This window comes from Mus musculus, chromosome 2 (assembly GCF_000001635.26).
Source record: "Mus musculus strain C57BL/6J chromosome 2, GRCm38.p6 C57BL/6J".
Taxonomy (NCBI): Eukaryota; Metazoa; Chordata; class Mammalia; order Rodentia; family Muridae; genus Mus; species Mus musculus.
Genome location: NC_000068.7, coordinates 65,522,541 through 65,542,592, shown reverse-complemented (window position 1 = coordinate 65,542,592; position 20,052 = coordinate 65,522,541). Strand labels below are relative to the sequence as shown.

Genomic DNA, 20,052 nt, shown 5'->3' with positions numbered 1-20,052 from the left:
TCTCTATATCTAGTTCTGCTTCCGTCTGTCTTCTCACTGTCTCTGTCTTCCTCTCGTGTGGCGTGTGTGTGTGTGAATATGTGTGTGTGAATATGTGTGTGTGAGTGTATTGAGTGTGCATGAGTGTCTGTGTGAATATGTGAGTATATTGAGTGTGTGTGTATGAGTGTGTGTGTATGAGTGTATTGAGTGTATATATGAGTTTGTGTGAATGTTTGTGTGACTGTATTGGGTGTGTATGAATGTGTGTGTATGAGTGTGTGTGTGTATGAGTGTGTATGAGTATGTATGTGTGAGTGTTTAACTGTGTGTATGAATGTGTGTGTATGTGTATGTGAATGTTTGTGTGATTGTATTGAATGTGTGTGAATGTATGTGGGTGAGTGTGTGTGTGTGTGTGTGTGTGTGTGTGTGTGTGTTTCATGAAACACCATTTACACTTGAAAAGATCACTGACAAACAATGATATTCACACTTGGGTATTTGTCTCATGCATTTAAAAAACGAACAAAAGGAAAGCCTGCCACTCAGGAAAAGCAAATGACAGCACTTGTTGTCAGTGTTAAAACTGGAGCTCTCAAGTGCAATTGGAATTCTGCAAAGCTCTCACCTGCCACTCAGAGCCTGACAACCCTCAATAACACTGTGACTTTTCTCATACACTCTCTGGTGGCTTTTTCTCATGCACTCTCTGGTGACTTTTTCTCATGCACTCTCTGGCAACATTTAGAAATGTTGCTTTACAATGTCATATAATGAAAGTCATCAAAATTTGGAAGATTTGCATAACAATGTACTGATATCTTCCAAGTATGTCACCTCTGATGGCATAAACACATGCCTAATTATGCAAAAGATACATTCAAAAGGCTAGATAGGTCAGAAGCTTGTGGATTCTGTTTCCAATGTCACAAAGTAACCAATGTCAGGAGTTACCATTTGTAGAGCCTTGATTTGATAACAGAGAAAAATATTCTCAGCACCCTAGAAAGCCAACTGTCTGGTTGTAGATAAGCCAGTGAAGGGATAGTAAAGTTTCCGGAAACTCAATCATATGGGAAGCAGTGCTCTGAGATCTCTCCCTCTCTGTTCCTTTTGAGTAGAAAATTTTGGGTATCAAATTCTGTGATCCAGTTCCATGGTAGGAAGCATTGGATGGCAATCTTTCTATTAACTGTCAGAGGGCTATGTTTGCTTTGCTCATAGGTACCTACTTGCAAGCTCTTGGTTCTCTAATCAGGAAGCTCATCCCCTTAGATTCCTTTCATCATTTTTGTGTTGAAAAGATAGCTCCGGAGACAACATGGCATATACTGCATACTACGTCTGACTTGCTAGTCTTCAAGTTGGTTGTGTCCCTTGATCTCAATGCTTATCTGAACATGCTGTTCAAGACCCTTGGTGCTCTATAGCTTGTCTAACCTTCCAGGTTTACCTCAAACCAATCTTTTATGTAGGTTGCTGTCAGCCTTAATGAACTGCTGAGACTTCCTACCAAGCTCTCCGTGCTCTCTCGTCTTTGTACACACACACACACACACACACACACACACACACACACACACACTTGCTCAGCATCTCTTGTGACATAACTTCTGGCCAACCCTTCCCAGACTGCCACCACCACTACTACTACCATCACCTGTCAAACCCTGTTTAGCCTACAAAACATATCACTTCCTCTGGAACATTTTATGAACCATACTGCTCCCTCCCTTTCCTGGTCAGAGTAAATTGATCCAATTTGTGAACTTCAGATAGCAAGCTGTGTATAGATTGTATTTTAGATATCTGCATTAACATCTGTATCTTGCGCTGGTTTGAAATCTCCTCAAGGAAAGGGCTGATGAATATGCTGCTATCTTCTATAGTCCGTGGAAAGTTTCTGGTACATATTATTTCTGTGATGAATATTCCCTGAATAAATAGCCCAAGGGTTCCTTCTGGGTATCAAATTCTATGATTCAGTTCCACAATGGGAAACAGTGAATGGCAATCTTTCTATTAGCTGGCAGAGGGCTATGTTTGATTTGCTCATATGTGCCCACACACAGGCTCTTTGCTTTTTAATCAAGAGGATCAACTCTTTGGATTTCTTTTATCTTTTCTGTCCTGAAAAGATAGCTCTGGAGACAACATGGTATATTAAATGGATGAGTTTTAATAAATTATAATGCACATATAACGCATGAATAATATATGTTCCACATCAAGGCTTCAACAAGAATTAAAATTTAAATCTGTTCTAACATGGATATGAACTTATGTAAGAGTTCTGTAATAAGCTCACAGTGAACTAAGATGAGGTGGGAAAAATTTAAAGAGATCCCCTGAAAACTGATGGGACTTTACTATAGAGCCAAGTGGTAAGAGAAGTTAACAGTTCCTGGGGTCACAGAATATGGAAGCCTGTTCACTCTCTAATCCCCTAGTCATGGAAAGGCTGAGAAGAGGGGACTGATCTGTCTGCTCAGGGTTTAGACAGATGTTTGAGAATTTAACACACATTTATACTTCATTTTGCCCCAAAATTAGATTTTTCACTAATCACCTTTGTAAGCAAATAAGGTAAATTATTATTGCTTTGTAAGTAAATATTTATGAATGTGTGACAATATCTTGCTCCATACCATTTTATAAAAATCAGAATGAACTATGGAGATTTTGAGGGATTTTCACATGTGACATTTAAAATATTTTATTTTGAGAACTGGAGACTTAGAAGCTTTCAAGGAAATGAAACTAAAACAATGTATAACCAGCCATTTTTCTATGGCAAAGTATTGGCATCTAAACAATGAGGTTCTCTTAAAAATTGCTTTACATTTACTCGTGTGTGTGTGTGTGTGTGTGTGTGTGTGTGTGTGTGTGTTTGTGTGTGTGTGTGTGTGTGTGTGTGTGTGTGTGTGTGTATTTATGTGCCTGTGTTTGGAGGCACCCGTAACACTGTACACATGTGGAAAACAGACTTATAATTGTTTGGTTCTCTCCCTCCACCATGTTTATTCTGGGAATAGAGTCCAGGTTGTGAGGCTCTGCCACAGGAACCTTTATCCACTGGGTCTTCTTGAGCTCCTTCCATGCTGCTATGGCTTTGGTAAGGCTAAATGACACACACACAGGATCTCTGAGACAGACTCTACAGGATGCTCAAGTGCCCACCCCATATTCAACATTATTTTCTCTCAGTGCCAGTAAGGAAGACAAAATCAGTTCAATGTGATGATCAAATTAAAGGAACTTTACCCCACTAAGAAAGCATGTTTGTCCCTGTGCTGCCTTCCCATTTTAGTGACTGGGATGACCCATGGGCACCAAGCTCATGACCAGAGATATGAAACAGGTATGATTTGACTCTGGGTATTCGAATCTAGCAGGAAACACTGTCTTCTTCAGTGTTTAGAAACGTACAACCGAGAGAGGATTCAAAATGGACCAGAGATAACAGGAAGCCTTAGTTCAGTTCTGTACAGTCAGCCATCAATAAAGAGTGCAGAGGAAATGGTTAGTTCCCTTCTAAGTAAATTGGAATTGTTATCTCCCTGTCTGACCCATGTGCTGCTCAATCTAGAAAAACAAAACAAAACAAAACAAGCAAAACACCCAGAGTCATAAAACAGCATCTCTTTTTTTACAAAATGAGTGAAAGAATAATTTAACATTTTGATGGGGCTCAGTATGGTGGTGGGATGTTATAAATGCTAACTTAAAGACATCTTGAATTGAAAACTATTTTTACTGCCACTGGGAGGTATCAGGGGACTAGTAATTCCAGTACAAATTCAATAAAAACAAAGCAATATGATCTGTTCTTTTTCCTAAACAGTCCAGATCGTCTCATTGTCTGTGTGCTCAGTATTTCCTCACAACAATTTGCCAAGCATAAGAGGGAGGGCGGCTGAGGAGGAAACTGCTCCAAGACTAGAATGGATGTGGGGGCTGGAGGGGGCAGGGAGCGGAGAAAATGTCAAAGCGACTTTGATGATTAATTCTGTGCCATAGTCGCAGATCCTTCTCCAGGTGACTGCCAGATGCATCATGCTTTGTTATTGTCTTAGTTTCTACTTTTCTCTCTGGAATTTACAGATGGGACTTTTGTGGACAACACAAATAAAGGGACTGCTACTTCTGTTTCAACATGCCTGTTAGTTTGAACAGTTTGTCGCAGCAGAAGTAATGATTTTACGTTCCTTGAGAAATGGAGCCAGTCTCCTCCATCTCTTTGCTTTCGGTCCACCCCTCTCCAGCCAGATGAGAATCTTCTGTCCCTGGGCTCTGTAACTCTGCATGCTCTTCTGAAGCCTGGGTCAGTAGTGTCCCCAGCACACCAAGAGCTTATTTAAAGAAGAATGGTTGGCGTTTGAGGAGTTCTGATAACATAGCAAGGAAACGTGTTGGCAGAGCTGACGATACATACCTTTAACAAAGCTATTTTTACTCCAAGGACCTATTATTAGAACCAATATAAGTGGACTCATTTATTTCCCGAAGTAAATAGGAGGGCAAATATTCTATTATGTCCTTTTTTTTTAGATGAGGGCAGAGGCAATAAGGGACCACAGGATCCAATATCATGTGAGCCATAAGCAACAGAGTCGCAGTACATAGCCCAGGGAAGGTGGTCTCAACATCCATTCTACAGAGCCTTACTCTACCTGCAAAGTCCAGTACAACATCAAAGTTGTCTCAAGTTCTTGAAATCAGTAAACCCAAAAATGAACTAAATAGAATTTGACCTGCTCAGAAAATGCCTCCAAGGGGTCCAAGGAGAAAAAAAAAACTAAAAGGCGAAAAGATTTGGCTTAATTAAATGAAGGAAACAGGACTTAGGTGTTGGGGAAGGCGATACCGCAGTTGTTAAAGTGCTAGCTCTATCAACATGAGGATCTGAGTTCAATTCCCAGAACCCACATGAAAATATCAGGCACAGGAGCACACAATTGCAATATCAGTGATGCAGAGGCAGGGAACTGGTAGTTCCCTGGGGCTCACTGGCTGGCCATCCTGTCCTAACCAAAGATCACTCAGCCAGTGAAATACTGCTTCAAAGGTCCTCTTGAACCCCCACCCCACCCAGGCATACATGTACGTGCACATTCGTAGGTTCATGTGCATCCATATACACACATGCACATCTGCATGTATGTGAACAGGCATAGATATGCACTCACATAAATAACAAAATGCATGTATGTATTTTGAAAAGATGGGTCTCTTTTTCTAGAACCATTGGCTTCTGCAACGCTGCTGTTGCTGAGGTGTTTTTCAGTGACTTGGTTAATGATGCTGATAACTAGAACATGGTTGGGCTAGACAAAATTTCTTCCCTGTCTTGCAATGCAATGATTTGAGCATGTATGGCAATAACTCCATCATTACCAGCACTTCTTTATTTGGAGAGTTAATATATTGTGATACAGGAAGTATGGTAAAAAATGGCCCTTTAAACAAACGGAGAAGCATCACTGTCCTTACTGTTTTAACAAAAGTGCACTGTAATACACTTGGTCTCAAAAGGTGCCAGAAAAGACCATTTTTAAATGTTTTATGTTTTTCTATTCAACCAATATACCCTATGTATTGTGTATAATTTGAAACACGCATACATTACAAATGGCTAAATTAAGCTAATAAATGTTCAAAACAGGCTTCAGCCCTGTTTATGAAATTTGTCATTTAAATGTACTGAAACATATTGAAATAACAGAAAATCATATTGAATGTTATTTTGTAGTAAAAATTTGTAGCTAATCACCAAAACAGGACAATATTTTTCCCCCAAAGCCAACAAATGCAGGGTTTTCTTTCTTCTTCCCCCTCTGTCTCTTGCTTTCTTAACAATCATGCATGTTTTCCATCCACTTAGGCAATTCTTATGCAAGAAGCTAAACGTAATTAAATGTGCAGGATGAAAAGATGGCCCAGGCACTGCTGGTACCCCCGGGACCTGAGAGCTTCCGCCTTTTCACTCGAGAATCTCTTGCTGCTATCGAAAAGCGTGCTGCAGAAGAGAAAGCCAAGAAACCCAAGAAAGAACAAGACATTGACGATGAGAACAAGCCAAAGCCAAACAGTGACTTGGAAGCTGGGAAGAACCTTCCATTTATCTATGGAGACATTCCTCCAGAGATGGTGTCGGAGCCTCTGGAGGACCTGGACCCCTACTACGTCAGTAAGAAAGTGAGTGCTTACTTTATATGGCCAACCCATTCTCAATTAGATGTGCAAACCAGGGGCTTCTGTGCATTAGAACATTGCCATTGTCATATGTGAAATAGTTCACGGCACTCTTTACTGCTACACGTCTTGAAGAACAGAAACATTGATAAGAAATGAAATCTCTGCTACAGAAGAATAAGCATAAACCATTTCTACCATTTCATAGTATTGAGATAAGTGGGAAAACTTAAATTCGACAGCAAAGATAAGCATCTGCTATTGCTAATCCATTTGGCTGCTTGATAAACAGCCAATTTGTAATTATAAGGTGAATGCTATACTTATTTTTTAGTTCATACTTGGCTTGATATTTCTTACAGTCATATTTTCTTATCTATTCCTATAGACAGGTAATTCATGGAGAAACATGTTTATCCAGACATACATTTTTAGTCTTTTCCCTCTAACTTGGCATATGATTAGGAACTTCTATAGGCTTCATTGAGATCATGATAGGAGAACTGCTAGACTATCTACAAATAGTTAAAGCATTACCACAATGAAAGAAATATCACTGTTAGAAGAGAAAACATAGTAATGATAATAATAACAAGAATTTCCATGTAATTTAAAGGAACAACTATGACTATATTTCTCTGATGTTTAAAATAACTACACAGTTATGCCAGAATTAGTTTCACTACTTAAACCTGCTTTGTTAGACCCATAGGAAATCTAAATAAAGAATATTATTTTAATACCTACATGAATATTTTAGTACCCTTTAGTCACGATGTATAGCTTACCTTCACAATGAGAAAACAGTTTATTGTAAAGACAAATTAACATCATTCCAAGTTGATGATTTCTGGATTAACAACTAAACAGACCACCTTTACTTGTCAAAGTAGAACTTTAGAAAAGCAATGGTTGAAGACACTGCATTCTTTAAGTAGTTAGTGTATGATATGACCTTTTAAGTCCTGGGGATGGGAGACGGCTCGGTGGTTCAGAGCATTTGCTGCTCCTACAGAGGACTGGGGTTTGGTTCACAGCACCCATGTCAGGTGGCTCAGGACTGTCTGCAATGACAACGACAGCAGATCTGACCCTCTCTGTGTGAATACTCTCACACATATGTACATACATAGACAAAGGCATACAGATAGATAAAGATTTTTAAAAGGCTTTACAAACATTGTAAGTCCTTCTTACTAAGTTTAACAAAGGAAGGCACTAAATATACATTCATATGCTTCTAAAAGAAACTGTGATTTACTACAGAGATGATCAAGAATGAATTGAAATTTAGAAACTCTGATGGCTTCTAAAGGATGGTTAACAATAAGATGTTTCTCCCAGAGACTAGAAAAACAGGCCTCATTTGAGAAAAAAAAATAAATGTCTTAACATACACATTTGCAACCTTGTGTGTTGTCTCATACTTGTAAGTCCAACATTTGGGAGACAGCCAGAAGAGTCAGGAGCTCAAGGTCAACCGAAGCTACAGAAAAGAGCTTGAGCTACAAACCCCACAGTATGTTTTAAAAATTATTTTCAAGACACAGAAATTTGTTTTACTTTGATATGAAATTGTTATTACTCCTTTAAAAACAAACAAACAAACAAACAAACAAACAAACAAAATGAAGGAGCCATCAGTTTGATAGGCTTACCAGGGTAGAAAGGAAGAAAATGGAGATATTACTCAATGGGAAGAGAGCTATATTTTCTTGCATTAAAAGCATTTCCTTTCCAATGACAACACCATCTCTTTATGAAAGGGATACCCTTGGCTAATCCCACCCTTTGATTAAGTAAGCTGTTTGGACCCCATGTTCAACAAGGACTCTCCTGTCCAATTTGTTTTTCCCACAGATTTCCTGAGGGAAAGGTACCACTATAATTCTTTTTCTACATGAGAATATAACATACACATTTTAATGTCAATTGATTGTCATCTGACTTGATAGGTCAGGCTCTCAAGGTTGGTTAGTTTTCTAGTTTGCTACTAGAGAACAGAATTGTCCTCTGTGCACGGGAAAGGACAGGCATTGCTCACCCCAAACTGGAAACCATAACACTTGGATCATAATTTACTCTAGTGAATGTAAGTGACTCTAAACTCTCAAAGGAGGAGCCCTGCCTTCATTAATGAAATATCTCTAAGGATGAGAATTCAGGTGCTACTTACAGAAATGTGATTTGTGACTCTTAAAGTTAAAGGGAGAAAATAGTGTATAATTCATAGAATTTCACCATAGTACAAAGCCATGTTACTGCATGATCATTTGTGTAAAAGACCACATAGAGCTTGAGAGCTTCATGTAATGACTAGCTGTCACTGATTAGTGATGTATCTTAGTGCCGAATATAACTAGATGAGTAAGACCACAATATATTTTAATAGCATTTAAGTTGGCCAGGTTAACGGCTTAAAAATAGTGGCATGATAATAATAGCTAACATTTGTTGGGCTCACCCTATGTCAGGAGCCACTCGAATACTCCAGTTCATTTCATACCAATGAGCCAGTTCATGAAGCAGTTGCTCTCGCTAGTCTCAGTTTCCAGATGGGAACGTAAAGTCAAGGCCAATTCCTTCACTTACCAAAGTCATTCTCCATCAATGATAGATCAAGGCTTGGAGCACTTGACCGCTGGTCAAACTCTCTGCAGTAACAATAAATGTAAAAATAAGATGGTCAAAAGTTGGTTGCACCACACTTTTAAACACTTTTTATTGATTCTTTGTGAATTTCATATCTTGTACCTCAATCCAACTCGTCTCCCTGTCCCTTCGTATATAACCTCTGCCCTTGGCAACACCACCCCTACCATGAACAAAAACAAAACAAACCAAACAAACAAAAAATATCTAGCCATGGAAGTTGCAGTGTGTCCTGGTGATCACACAGTATATCTTTTGCCCAAACAGACTGACTTGCAAACGTTCATTGCAGTGAGTCATTGGTCTGGTTCGGGGCCTCTGGCCTCTGCTATGTCATCAATACAGGATCCTCACAGGGACTCCACTCAGATATGTTGTTGTTGCCCTGGGCTGTACCATCTTTTAAAATTCTGTGCCTGATATATTTCATTAAGGTATAAATCTGCTGCTTCTCTCACAAAACTAAGAACTTCAGTGAAGTTATTAGTATTTATTCAGGGAAAAAAGTAATTAGCACTCCTGATAATAACCTTTGTGAAAAACTTCAGCCACAGTGTTTATAACAATACTGGCGATAAGCACCGAATCTTTTCACAGTGCCTCACCACCTATTGTTTCTTGGAAACCCGACTTTACAGTTGGTGTAACTTCTCTGAGTTCCAGCCATCTCTTACATTCTTGTGTAGCTTTTGGTGTAGGTACATCATTCGATGACGTCAGAACCCCAGACTTCAAACATCACCCTGTAATTCTTTCACTACGTAGATCATTAGAATTTTACTCCTTGTTTCTCAACTCTCAGGGTATGCACAGTTATACCTTCAGAGTAGATGCACTATGTTCACCAGTATGGGAGCCACTAGCACCCACAGCCTAACCTTGCAGGAGAAGCAGAGGATTTCATATTTAAAGGACAATTCATTCTTGCGTAGTCTATTTTGGGAGATATTTCAAAATACACACCCCCTTTTTAATGTTGCAAGCAGAAATTGCTTTTTCAGGGAAATTGTTTAAAAGAGCATGAGTTAATGCACTTTAAATCACTGGGGACTTTTACACACAATTGCAGCCGCTGATGCCTAAATGGATCTTGATCGCTGTACTGTACTCTGAATTCATGACAGCCCACTTACGCTACTACAGTTCAAGGGCAGGCTTAGCGAGGCTCATTGTCACTTGCAGGTAATCTTGATGCTAGTAAGGGATAGTTTACTTGCCCTCTTCCTAGAATTTATAGAGCTCAGCTCATTGAAAATGGTTAGTTAAGTAACAGTTGGCTCAATGGTCTTAAACACAGAAGGGCGGTAAAAGGGTTGCTTGTTGTCCCTGCTCACAGTATAAACATTCCTGCCTGCCTCTTCAAACAGAGCCTGTTGCGGGTTGCTGTGAATGTATGTGATGTAGCCTTAGTAAAAGGGTGCAAACATATTATTAAGTAAATCAGTACATACAACAGATGTCATGAAGGTGAACAGTGCCTTAAAGGTAAACCCATATTTAATTAGAACAGCGTTTATTGGCAAAGCACGCTATTAAAAACTGTGGGGGGAAATGCAGCCATAAACTGCAGGCTCTTTGTGCTCAGTCATTTATAAAAGCACCTAACCAGGTTCTCCTACAAATGAACCCCGTGTGGAAATTGCTACCTGATGATGATTACCAGCAACGTATGAGAGAGTACAAAGTAATACACTAAGGGTTAGTGGCAGGAGAACCAGCTAAGGAATGATCAGAAGGCAGCGTGATTTATTTGGGAAAATGTAAAGGAGGGAGTGATTTGGGTACTGAGAGTGGAAAAAAGAGATTGGATAATAAGACCGCCTGCATATTAGAATTACTCAAGGAGAATGTTGAAAACACCTAAATATCTGCCATACTCCTAAACTTAAATATTGACAATTCTGAAGAACCAGGACATCCTAGCATGAGGGTCATGACAGGTAGGATAACCTTGCATAGTTAGTTAGACCTTGCTACAGGTATTGCTCTCTTCACTGAGTCTATCACCATGTGAATCACAGCTGGAGGGACAGATTGATAGGTTCTGAGTGGGACTGACAAGTGGATTAAATGGCTGGAACAGAGATGACTCTAGTGGTAAAAAATAAAGGATGATCCATCCTGGGTTTCTTGAGAGGTAGTCATGGGTCTGCATAGCTTAAATGCTAAGATGATGTTGTATGTTTCAGATTATGACCTTTAACTGTGGCTTGGTCTTTGAAGTCATATATTTAAAATTAATTTTCAACGCAGCTGTCTTTTCTCAGTACAAGCTATGAAGTGGATCATTCTTAAAACACAAAATCTGGTTCGATAACTTATTTCAATGTCTTAGATCAATTCAGCTGCTACAAAAATGATGGGAGGCTACCACAAGCTAGGGTTAGAAGGTTTGAAGTTATTAATTTCAATAAATTCTGTAATTAAATAATGATACTGATAAAAGATTATTTTAACACTTATATATACTGAATGATCTGAAAAGTTACCAAAGCTGGAGACAGATGGTAAGCCTCAAATAGAAATGAACCTTGTAAAGTTCTTTAATTTGAGTTTTGAAAATGTGTAAGACTATCAGTTTGTATGTATCAACACGTTTGGGGGCTAAGAGATAGATAAGGTAGCAGCCCAGTGGGCCTTTGTGTGTCTGTATGTGTAGGGGAGAAACGCTTAGTCTGTGTCTAGTAAACAAGATATTGGTTATGTTCCAACTGGCCTAAATGAACACATTTGTACAAAAAAAGTCAGGTAAAAGTTCTCGATGTGTGTTATAAATGCTTCAAATAAGCCTGCATGTCTAATTTGGTAATCTCTCTCTCTCTCTCATGTTTTCTTTTTCAGACTTTTGTAGTGTTGAATAAAGGGAAGGCAATTTTTCGATTCAGTGCCACCTCCGCCTTGTATATTTTAACTCCACTAAACCCCGTTAGGAAAATTGCTATTAAGATTTTGGTACACTCATATCCTTTTCATGTGAAAGTGCCATTTCTAACAGTTGGTTTTCAATGAAATGCCCTTCTCATGCTTTTTATATTTATAAAATTTCTTTACAGCAAATGGTAACACTGTTAGTTTAAGCTATTGATTTCCATTGGCCTTCTGCTGTTTATGAAGTATACAGAGTTTACCATAAAATTATTAGTTCTAGAAGCAAATATGAAATATGTTAGCAAGTTTGTCAATGAACTAACCATACTATAATGACAGAAATAAGAGCAAATCCTCTTTCCATTTCTCATCCTCAATGAAATAATTTACTATTGCTGAAGAAGTCTAGCCTACTACAGTTATTATAGTGTGTTATGCTATATGGTATATATAGTCGGTGTCACTATATGTACTACCAAATACTCCGACACTCATACCTTAATTGGCTATCCATCCTCGGCAAATTTACTCCCCTTTTTCCTCCTCCTCCTCTCCCACCTTCCCCCATGTCCTCCATTTTTTTCTTGTTCTCTTCCCTCTTTTCTTTTTTCCTCCTGGAAACATTCACAAAACAGCTATGTGTCTCTGTACTTGGATAATAATATATCAAAAAGTCAACAACCTTAAAATTCTTTATGGGTCTGTGATGTGACTCAGTGGTACAAAACTAGCCCAGCATGTTCAAGGGGACAAGTTTTGTTCCCAGTATGGCATATACAGGTGCAAACTATCATAGTACAACATTCATGTTATGGGAAGAATAAGCATAGATTGCAGTAGACCCTGGAGTAATGACAAAATACCTTTAAAATAGTGTTCAGTAGTACACATTTTCTATAGTCTACCTTACAGGCTTATATAAAGTAAAATACATTATCTTGTGGACACAGGAAACAGGAGATAATTCTTTGAAATCCATATGAACTCTCTCATTCTCAGGCTTGATATTAGAAGGTGTTTATATTTTAAAATAAAAGTATTTGTCACATGAACTTCTGTGCAGTGAAATCTGTATTGAAACATCAAAAACAATATCCCTACCAGAACAGCTAATGATACTACCTTGTTAGCGCAAAACATCCCCTTCAGAGAGTGCTATAAACCATCAAGAACTGAGTGACATCACTGTGAGGCTGCTTTCTGTATCTATTTACAAGAGAATTCCTAAGCAGTTCCTAATCTTTTAGAGAGAATACTGGGCCTTAAGGGAGGCTTTGAATTTTCTTATTAACCATGGTCTGAACCCAGCCACGTAAGATTAATTTCACAGTTAAATTGTGCTTCTGAATCTTTTGTGTTGGATAGTTCTTAGGCGTCTAAAAATGAATTGACATTTATTCCTTAACTACAACCTACTTTATTCAGCATGCTTATCATGTGCACTATTTTGACCAACTGTGTATTTATGACATTGAGCAATCCTCCTGACTGGACGAAGAATGTAGAGTAAGTAGGAATACGTTCTTGGAATGAAACACACACCCTCAGATTCTCTGGCAATCTGTTTGTGGTAACGGTCTGACTTGTGGCTTCCTTTTTTTTTTTTTTTTTTTTTTTTGAAGTCACGCTAAAGACTTCTGTCTTTATTCTGTAGTTCTGAGAATGGCATGAAAGCAAACAACATCAATTTTATTTTCAGCACTTTCAGAGATTGCCATAAAGATCATAAAGATTTTCTGTCCCACTGGAAGCCACCCTTTGCCAACAACATCGCTTAGAATATTTGAAAATACTTTCTACCAGATGTTATTGTCATAGTGAATCCTGTTCTTGGATTGAGGCAGCTCTTTCAGCTGAAATACCAGGTGCCATTCATGACTTACAGTTAACAAAATTGAAACACCTATAAATGTTGACTCTTTATGAACTTTTTCAATAAGACTAAATGAGGCATTTGGGCACCTATAAATTTCATTTAATTTTAATAACATAATATGAAAAGCTAGGTAAATGGGATATTTGAATATGAATCTTTTTATTTTATTTTAGTGTGTGTGTGTGAATGTTTTGCCTACATGTATGTCTATACAACATGCAGTGCTCACAGAGGCTAAAAGAGGATGTTAAGTACCCTGGACTGGAGTACAGAATGCAGTCTGGGTCCCTTGAGAGACCAGCCATCTGTTTAGTCCTGAAAGTCTTTTTTTTTTTTTAAGGGAAAAGTGGTATCTTTGAGATATTACACACACTATTAAAACAGTTTGAGTGTTACAAGAGTTTTTAGCTTGCACATTTCAGTAAGTGTCTTAGTCAAGGTTTCTATTTCTGCACAAACATCATGACCAAGAAGCAAGTTGGGGAGGAAAGGGTTTATTCAGCTTACACTTCCACACTGCTGTTCATCACCAAGGAAGTCAGGACTGGAACTCAAGCAGGTCAGGAAGCAGGAGCTGATGCAGAGGGGTGTTTCTTACTGGCTTGCTTCCCCTGGCTTGCTCAGCCTGTTCTCTTATAGAACTAAGACTACCAGCCCAAGGATGGCATCACCCACAAGGGGGCCTTTCCACCTTGATCACTAATTGAGAAAATGCCCCACAGCTGGATCTCATGGAGGCACTTCCCCAGCTGAAGCTCCTGTCTCTGTGATAACCCCAGCCGTGTCACGTTGACACACAACCACCCAGTACAGTAAAGTAGCTGTACAACTTTTCTAACCAGCAACATTTGGTAGGTTTTTTTTTTTACATTGTAGTAGGAGACAAGCACCATCATGGTTGTCACTGCAAATAAATAAATTAAATTTAACAAGAGAAGCCAAACAAACAAATCACCATGGAATCTAAGAAAAAGAGACGACTGTAGGGTAACTCAGCTCTAAGATGAAAACAGGTCACTTCACATAGTTCACAGACATCCAAACTGAAATACAAGCACACGCAAGCCTCACGTGGTAAGATGCTTCTCTTCTTAAGGCTCAGCTACTTCCTAAGTATTGGTTGTACTTTCTGCCCCTGTAACCTATGGAGCTGGGTGAGGGTGGGGGGTGCAGAGAGACTATGCTTGAGAAAGTAAATACACTGATTTCTGTAACTACTTCTTCTTTCCTCCTTATAAGGGAACGTCGCACACAAAAGCATTTCACACACACTGATCTTAACACTTCACACATACAAAGCAATGATAGACTATAAAACACAATGAGTTGCCATAAGACAATCAAATGTTTCTATGGCTTAGATGACATACGCTGAAAAATAAACTCAAATTGTGCTTTTAAAGGATGTAGTGTTTAAAAACAAGTACTCTCTGCTATTTCTGGAAGGAACAGAAATAACTTAAGCTGTCATCACTCAGAGAAATGGGCTAGAACGCACAACGATAGACCACAAACTCAAAAGCTCTTTGCCCCCTTGAAGGCTAAAGTTGGATTTCAACCAAATTTAAATACAAAATTAAATTGAAGAATTTAGTGTATCTGTAATATGAGGATTGCAGGCAAATATGGACCTGAGATCCTTAAAAACTGATATATTTTATGTGATCATAAACGTATATGTGAAGGAGACACAGAGACAGATAGGAGGCACTTTTATAATTCTGTGCCTGACTCTTAAGAATAAGAAATAAAATTGATTCCCAATCCACTATAATAGTCTTAAATGAGCTTAGCCTTTGAAAACCTGAATAGGAATAATTAAATACAAATAAGTAAACGCACATTATGTGGCCTCTCAAAGAAGACACCAACTATGTGGTTACTGAAAGTTAAAACTTGGCTAATTCTATTTTATTGGCTACTAGCAGTGAGAACTCTGCCCTTATGGGCACAAAATATGGGAAACTATTCTTCTTTTTAGGTACATCTTTATTAATTCTTTGAGAATTTCACAGAGTGTATTTTGGTCACATCTACTCTCCCCAACAACTCCAAGAATCTATTGTTCTAAAATGTAAGCAGTTTTACAACAGTTTTGAAGAACACATGTATGACAAATGTATTATTTTCTCTTGTTTAATACTTCACTCACACTAATAAGAATAATCAAAGACTCTTAGGTAAGTACTAATACTTACAAAATTTACTGCATTGTGTAAAGCTAAAAAAACAAAAAAACAAAAAAACAAAAACAAAAACAAAAACCCTCAAAAACCAAAAACCAGAACAACAGCATTAACAACAACAAAAAGAGCTAGCGTTTGCCATGCTCACAAAATCAGCTCTTTAACCTCTTGTCTCTAGTTGCTAACTTGGCTTGGGAACTTTGCCTAGGTACACATTCACTGGGATCTATACCTTTGAGTCACTTATAAAGATCTTGGCCAGAGGATTCTGCTTAGAAGATTTCACATTTCTTCGTGACCCATGGAACTGGCTGGATTTCAGTGTCATCGTGATGGCGTGAGTAAAAATTTTTTTTTAAAGTCTGGAAAATTCAAAGGAATAAAAAAATTTACTGTATAAATCAATTTAAGACATGTTTTGAATACAGAGCTTTCTTGTTAATCAGGTCAACTCTATGCCATACACAGTATGATAATATGAATTAGACTATTAAAAGATAGATATATCTAGCAAATCAGCAACATATGGAATTATTTTATTGTCCCTTAGTCTTTGAGCAATAAATGGAGTTACTTTATAGTCCACCATCTTTTTCTTCATCAAAATCAAGTTACTTATTAACTACAATTTAATAGAAACTATGGTGCCATGATACATTTTGCAAACAATCACTGCGTAAATGAAAATTACATTGAAATACAGCTCTATTTTTTTTTTCCCTTAAAGGCAACTTTCATCCTTTGGCATCCTGAGCTTTAAATCAATTTGTTTATGTATCTCAAGGGGCTTTTGATGCCAATCCAGCATTAGTCACTTAAAATGAACTTTGCCAAAACTATCAGTAACTCTGATTTAATCCTACAGGTATGTAACAGAATTTGTAAGCCTAGGCAATGTTTCAGCTCTTCGAACTTTCAGAGTCTTGCGAGCTCTGAAAACTATTTCTGTAATTCCAGGTAAGAAGAAAACGGTGTAAGGTGGTAGGCCCTTATATCTCCAACTTTTCTTGTGTGTTATTGTGTTTGTGTGTGAACTCCCTATTACAGATATGTGACAGAGTTTGTGGACCTGGGCAATGTCTCAGCGCTGAGAACGTTCAGAGTTCTCCGAGCATTGAAAACAATATCAGTCATTCCAGGTGAGAGCCAGGTTAAACACCGAGGCTGACTTTAATCAAACCATAATAATATTGGAATTGCAACCCCACCATCAGCCATGTGGCTTTTTGTTCAAGTCTATCATATTCAAAGATACCAGACAGTGTTTCACTGTTGGTTCAGTTCCTTTAAAGCGTTGATCATTTCAACTTTCTTCATTAAAGCCAGCCTCTGAGTTTAACAGAAAGTTGCATGGGATATATCATCGATGAGTGTTTCTGTACTCCCACTCCTGCATTTAAGATGTCTGCATTTAAGATGTCTTCTCTCCTGCATTCTGAAAAAGCTTTGATGTCATGCCCTGACTGACTGCCTTGTATTTTCCCATTTCCTTCAGATCTATTTCAAAAATAGATCACTGTTTGTAAAAGAGGAAAGGCTATGGCTCAGCATGTGCGTGGCCTGGGATCTTCAGGGCCTTAAAATTCTTTTCGCCTTTTAATTCACTGCTACTTGCAGGCTGGCAGAAAGAATGGGCTGAGAGAAACAGCTTCACGAAACACACAAAACTGAAAGAAAAAAAGTAATCTAGTATTTTACATGTTTGGGGTTACCCTTGATAGCACACAAACAGAACTTCCTAAAGCTTTGTGAACATTGGTTCAGAACCTGCAGCAGCATGGTGTTCATATAGAAGTGGTCAGCCTTCCATCTGTTTGCAAGTCATGAGACTGTACATAAAGCTTTTATGTCTATGTAGCCAAGCTACCATTCATGGAGGATGTGGAATGTGTGCACCTATTATGAACTCTTGTCATACATCACACTCCTAAGCAGACATATAGTTCTCTCTTCAAAGGTTTAAAGACCATCGTGGGGGCCCTGATCCAGTCGGTGAAGAAGCTGTCTGACGTCATGATACTCACTGTGTTCTGTCTGAGCGTCTTTGCTCTCATCGGGCTGCAGCTCTTCATGGGCAACCTGAGGAATAAATGCTTGCAGTGGCCTCCAAGCGATTCTGCTTTTGAGATCAACACTACTTCCTACTTCAATGGCACAATGGACTCAAATGGGACATTTGTTAATGTAACAATGAGCACATTCAACTGGAAGGACTATATCGCAGATGACAGTAAGACTCGTTGCCACTGTATGTGTTAGCCTTAGTGTTGCTGAGAGAGTTTTTAACTATAAACAATTCAGACTGTGTTTGAAGCCACTTTCTAGATAGACTTTATTGACAAACCATTGGGAAATGACTGAAATAATGAAACACTGATGAATTCTTTAAAAATTTATTGGTGGTGGTGGTGAATGCACCTATGCACAACTGCACACATGAAAAGGTCAGAGGGCTTGTGGGAGTGACATCTCCCCTACCTGTGTATCCTGGAGATCACATCTAGGTAATCAAGGTCAAAAGCAAGCACCGTTATCCAATGAGTCATCTCACCCCACACTCTGCTGTGTTGTTAAAGTAAATAGTATTATTATGGAATCTAATTGGTTATTTTCTATATTAACAGGCCACTTTTATGTTTTGGATGGACAAAAAGATCCTTTACTTTGTGGAAATGGGTCCGATGCAGGGTAAGAAGGAAATAGTAAATAGTAGATGATGATGATGATAAATAATAATAATAATATAAAAGAGGTGGGAGAAATGCCATCTATGTAAATAATAAAGAGTGACTGTCTCTCTAGGAAATGTAGTCTCTGAACCATAGATTATCACTGGCAAAAGAGTTTTGAAAATTCTTAGAGAATAAACATAGTCACACCACCACACTGCCAGATAGAGAGCCAGCTAATTACAAAACACATTGTACCCAGAAATCTGCATGCTACCATTGTCCTCAGCTGCATACATAAATCAGTCCAAATTGGAAACAGGTGAGATGTCTTTGCATCTGCAAATAAACACAAAACCTGTTGTATGCACATATAACGAAACATTGTTAAATGATAAATGAACCCGAAACTCATGTTCATATGTGAGAAAGAAAAGAAATTCAACCTGAAAAAGCTACACATACAAGATTCTAACTATGTGATATCTGAAAAGGACGAAACAACAAGAGATGACACAAAAATCAGGGTTTAAAGGGATGATAATGGGGATCAAACTCAGTGAAGCGCAGTGTATGTCAGGTGGGAAAAGTCCTCTATATGATTCTGTAATCATAAATACATAAAGCTATTGTCAAGTCATGGGACACAGCTAAAAAGTAATTGATCAAGCTTTTGGTAGGTTTGGCAATCTCACAATGACATTTAAAAAAATGTATATAGCAAAAAGAACTTAAAGATAGCATTAATACATAAAACAACCTCTAACATGTGAGGTAAAGAGAGCAGTGGTATAAAATTTCCTAACTACTTTAAGAGGTGAGCAAAGCCTGTGAGAGTAGGAGAAAAGAGCAGGTGCCTAGCAATGAAGTGTTTCCCACAGTATTGTGAATGGCCAATCCTGACGCCCCTGTACGTATACACAAGTGTTGAACAGTCGAGAAAATGGTGAGAGAAGGTGGGAGCCAGTCTGCTCACTGTCAAAGTGAAAAGTTACAAACAAGCAACAGGAAAGGTCTAAAATGATCCTTGTGCTGATGGTTTAGAGTTCGAGGTAAAATAGGTTCTTCAAGTGCAGCTCACTATAAACATAAATGGTTACATGTAGACATCTTTATGTGCTTGTGTGTGTGCACATCACAAGTTAAAATGCACACACGTACCTTCTTGTTCCATCAGCTGAGGGAGGGGCCAAGAAGTACTAAGGGTTTACGAGCAATAAATGCCGGCTGCCACCAAGACTTTGGTTTCTGATATTATTCTCCATAAGAACTAGAGCTACTGGAGGAGTGCTTGAGTCTAGCACTTGCCTCAGGAAACAGAAAGAGATTAGTTTGAAATGAACGAGAAGATTAAAATGTGCTAGTGGGTGAAAAGAAAAACGAGGTATGAAACCAGGAGGTTGTCCATCACAAGTGCCAATTCCAACAGTTCCCAGAGGTCAAAGATGCAAGAAATAAAATATCATTCAAATTATAAAATAAATACCCATGAAAACTTAGACTACAGAAAAATATCCCATACAATAAAGTCCCGGGTATATTTTTGCACGTACCATCCCTTTAAAGAGATTACCACTTCTAAGCTGTTAAATATTTATGGCACATTCTCACTCTATTCCAAAGA

General features: G+C 38.4%; 1 protein-coding gene across 9 annotated transcripts in view; it reads left to right on the top strand.

The window, feature by feature from the left end:
- Positions 1-20,052, top strand: part of Scn3a (sodium channel, voltage-gated, type III, alpha) — a 110,474-nt gene that overhangs the window by 24,999 nt on the left and 65,423 nt on the right. For 6 of the 9 annotated variants that reach the window (NM_018732.3, NM_001355168.1, NM_001355171.1 and 3 more), the window contains exons 2-8: positions 5,867-6,180; positions 11,671-11,789; positions 13,114-13,203; positions 15,968-16,096; positions 16,807-16,898; positions 17,717-17,989; positions 18,384-18,447. In NM_018732.3, the coding sequence (NP_061202.3) occupies positions 5,917-6,180; positions 11,671-11,789; positions 13,114-13,203; positions 15,968-16,096; positions 16,807-16,898; positions 17,717-17,989; positions 18,384-18,447 (1,031 nt within the window). In that variant the 5' untranslated portion in view covers positions 5,867-5,916. Of the gene's footprint in view, positions 1-5,866; positions 6,181-11,670; positions 11,790-13,113; positions 13,204-15,967; positions 16,097-16,624; positions 16,717-16,806; positions 16,899-17,716; positions 17,990-18,383; positions 18,448-20,052 lie in introns of all 9 variants that reach the window. The other 3 variants (NM_001355170.1, NM_001355169.1, XM_011239391.2) reach the window with 1 other exon arrangement.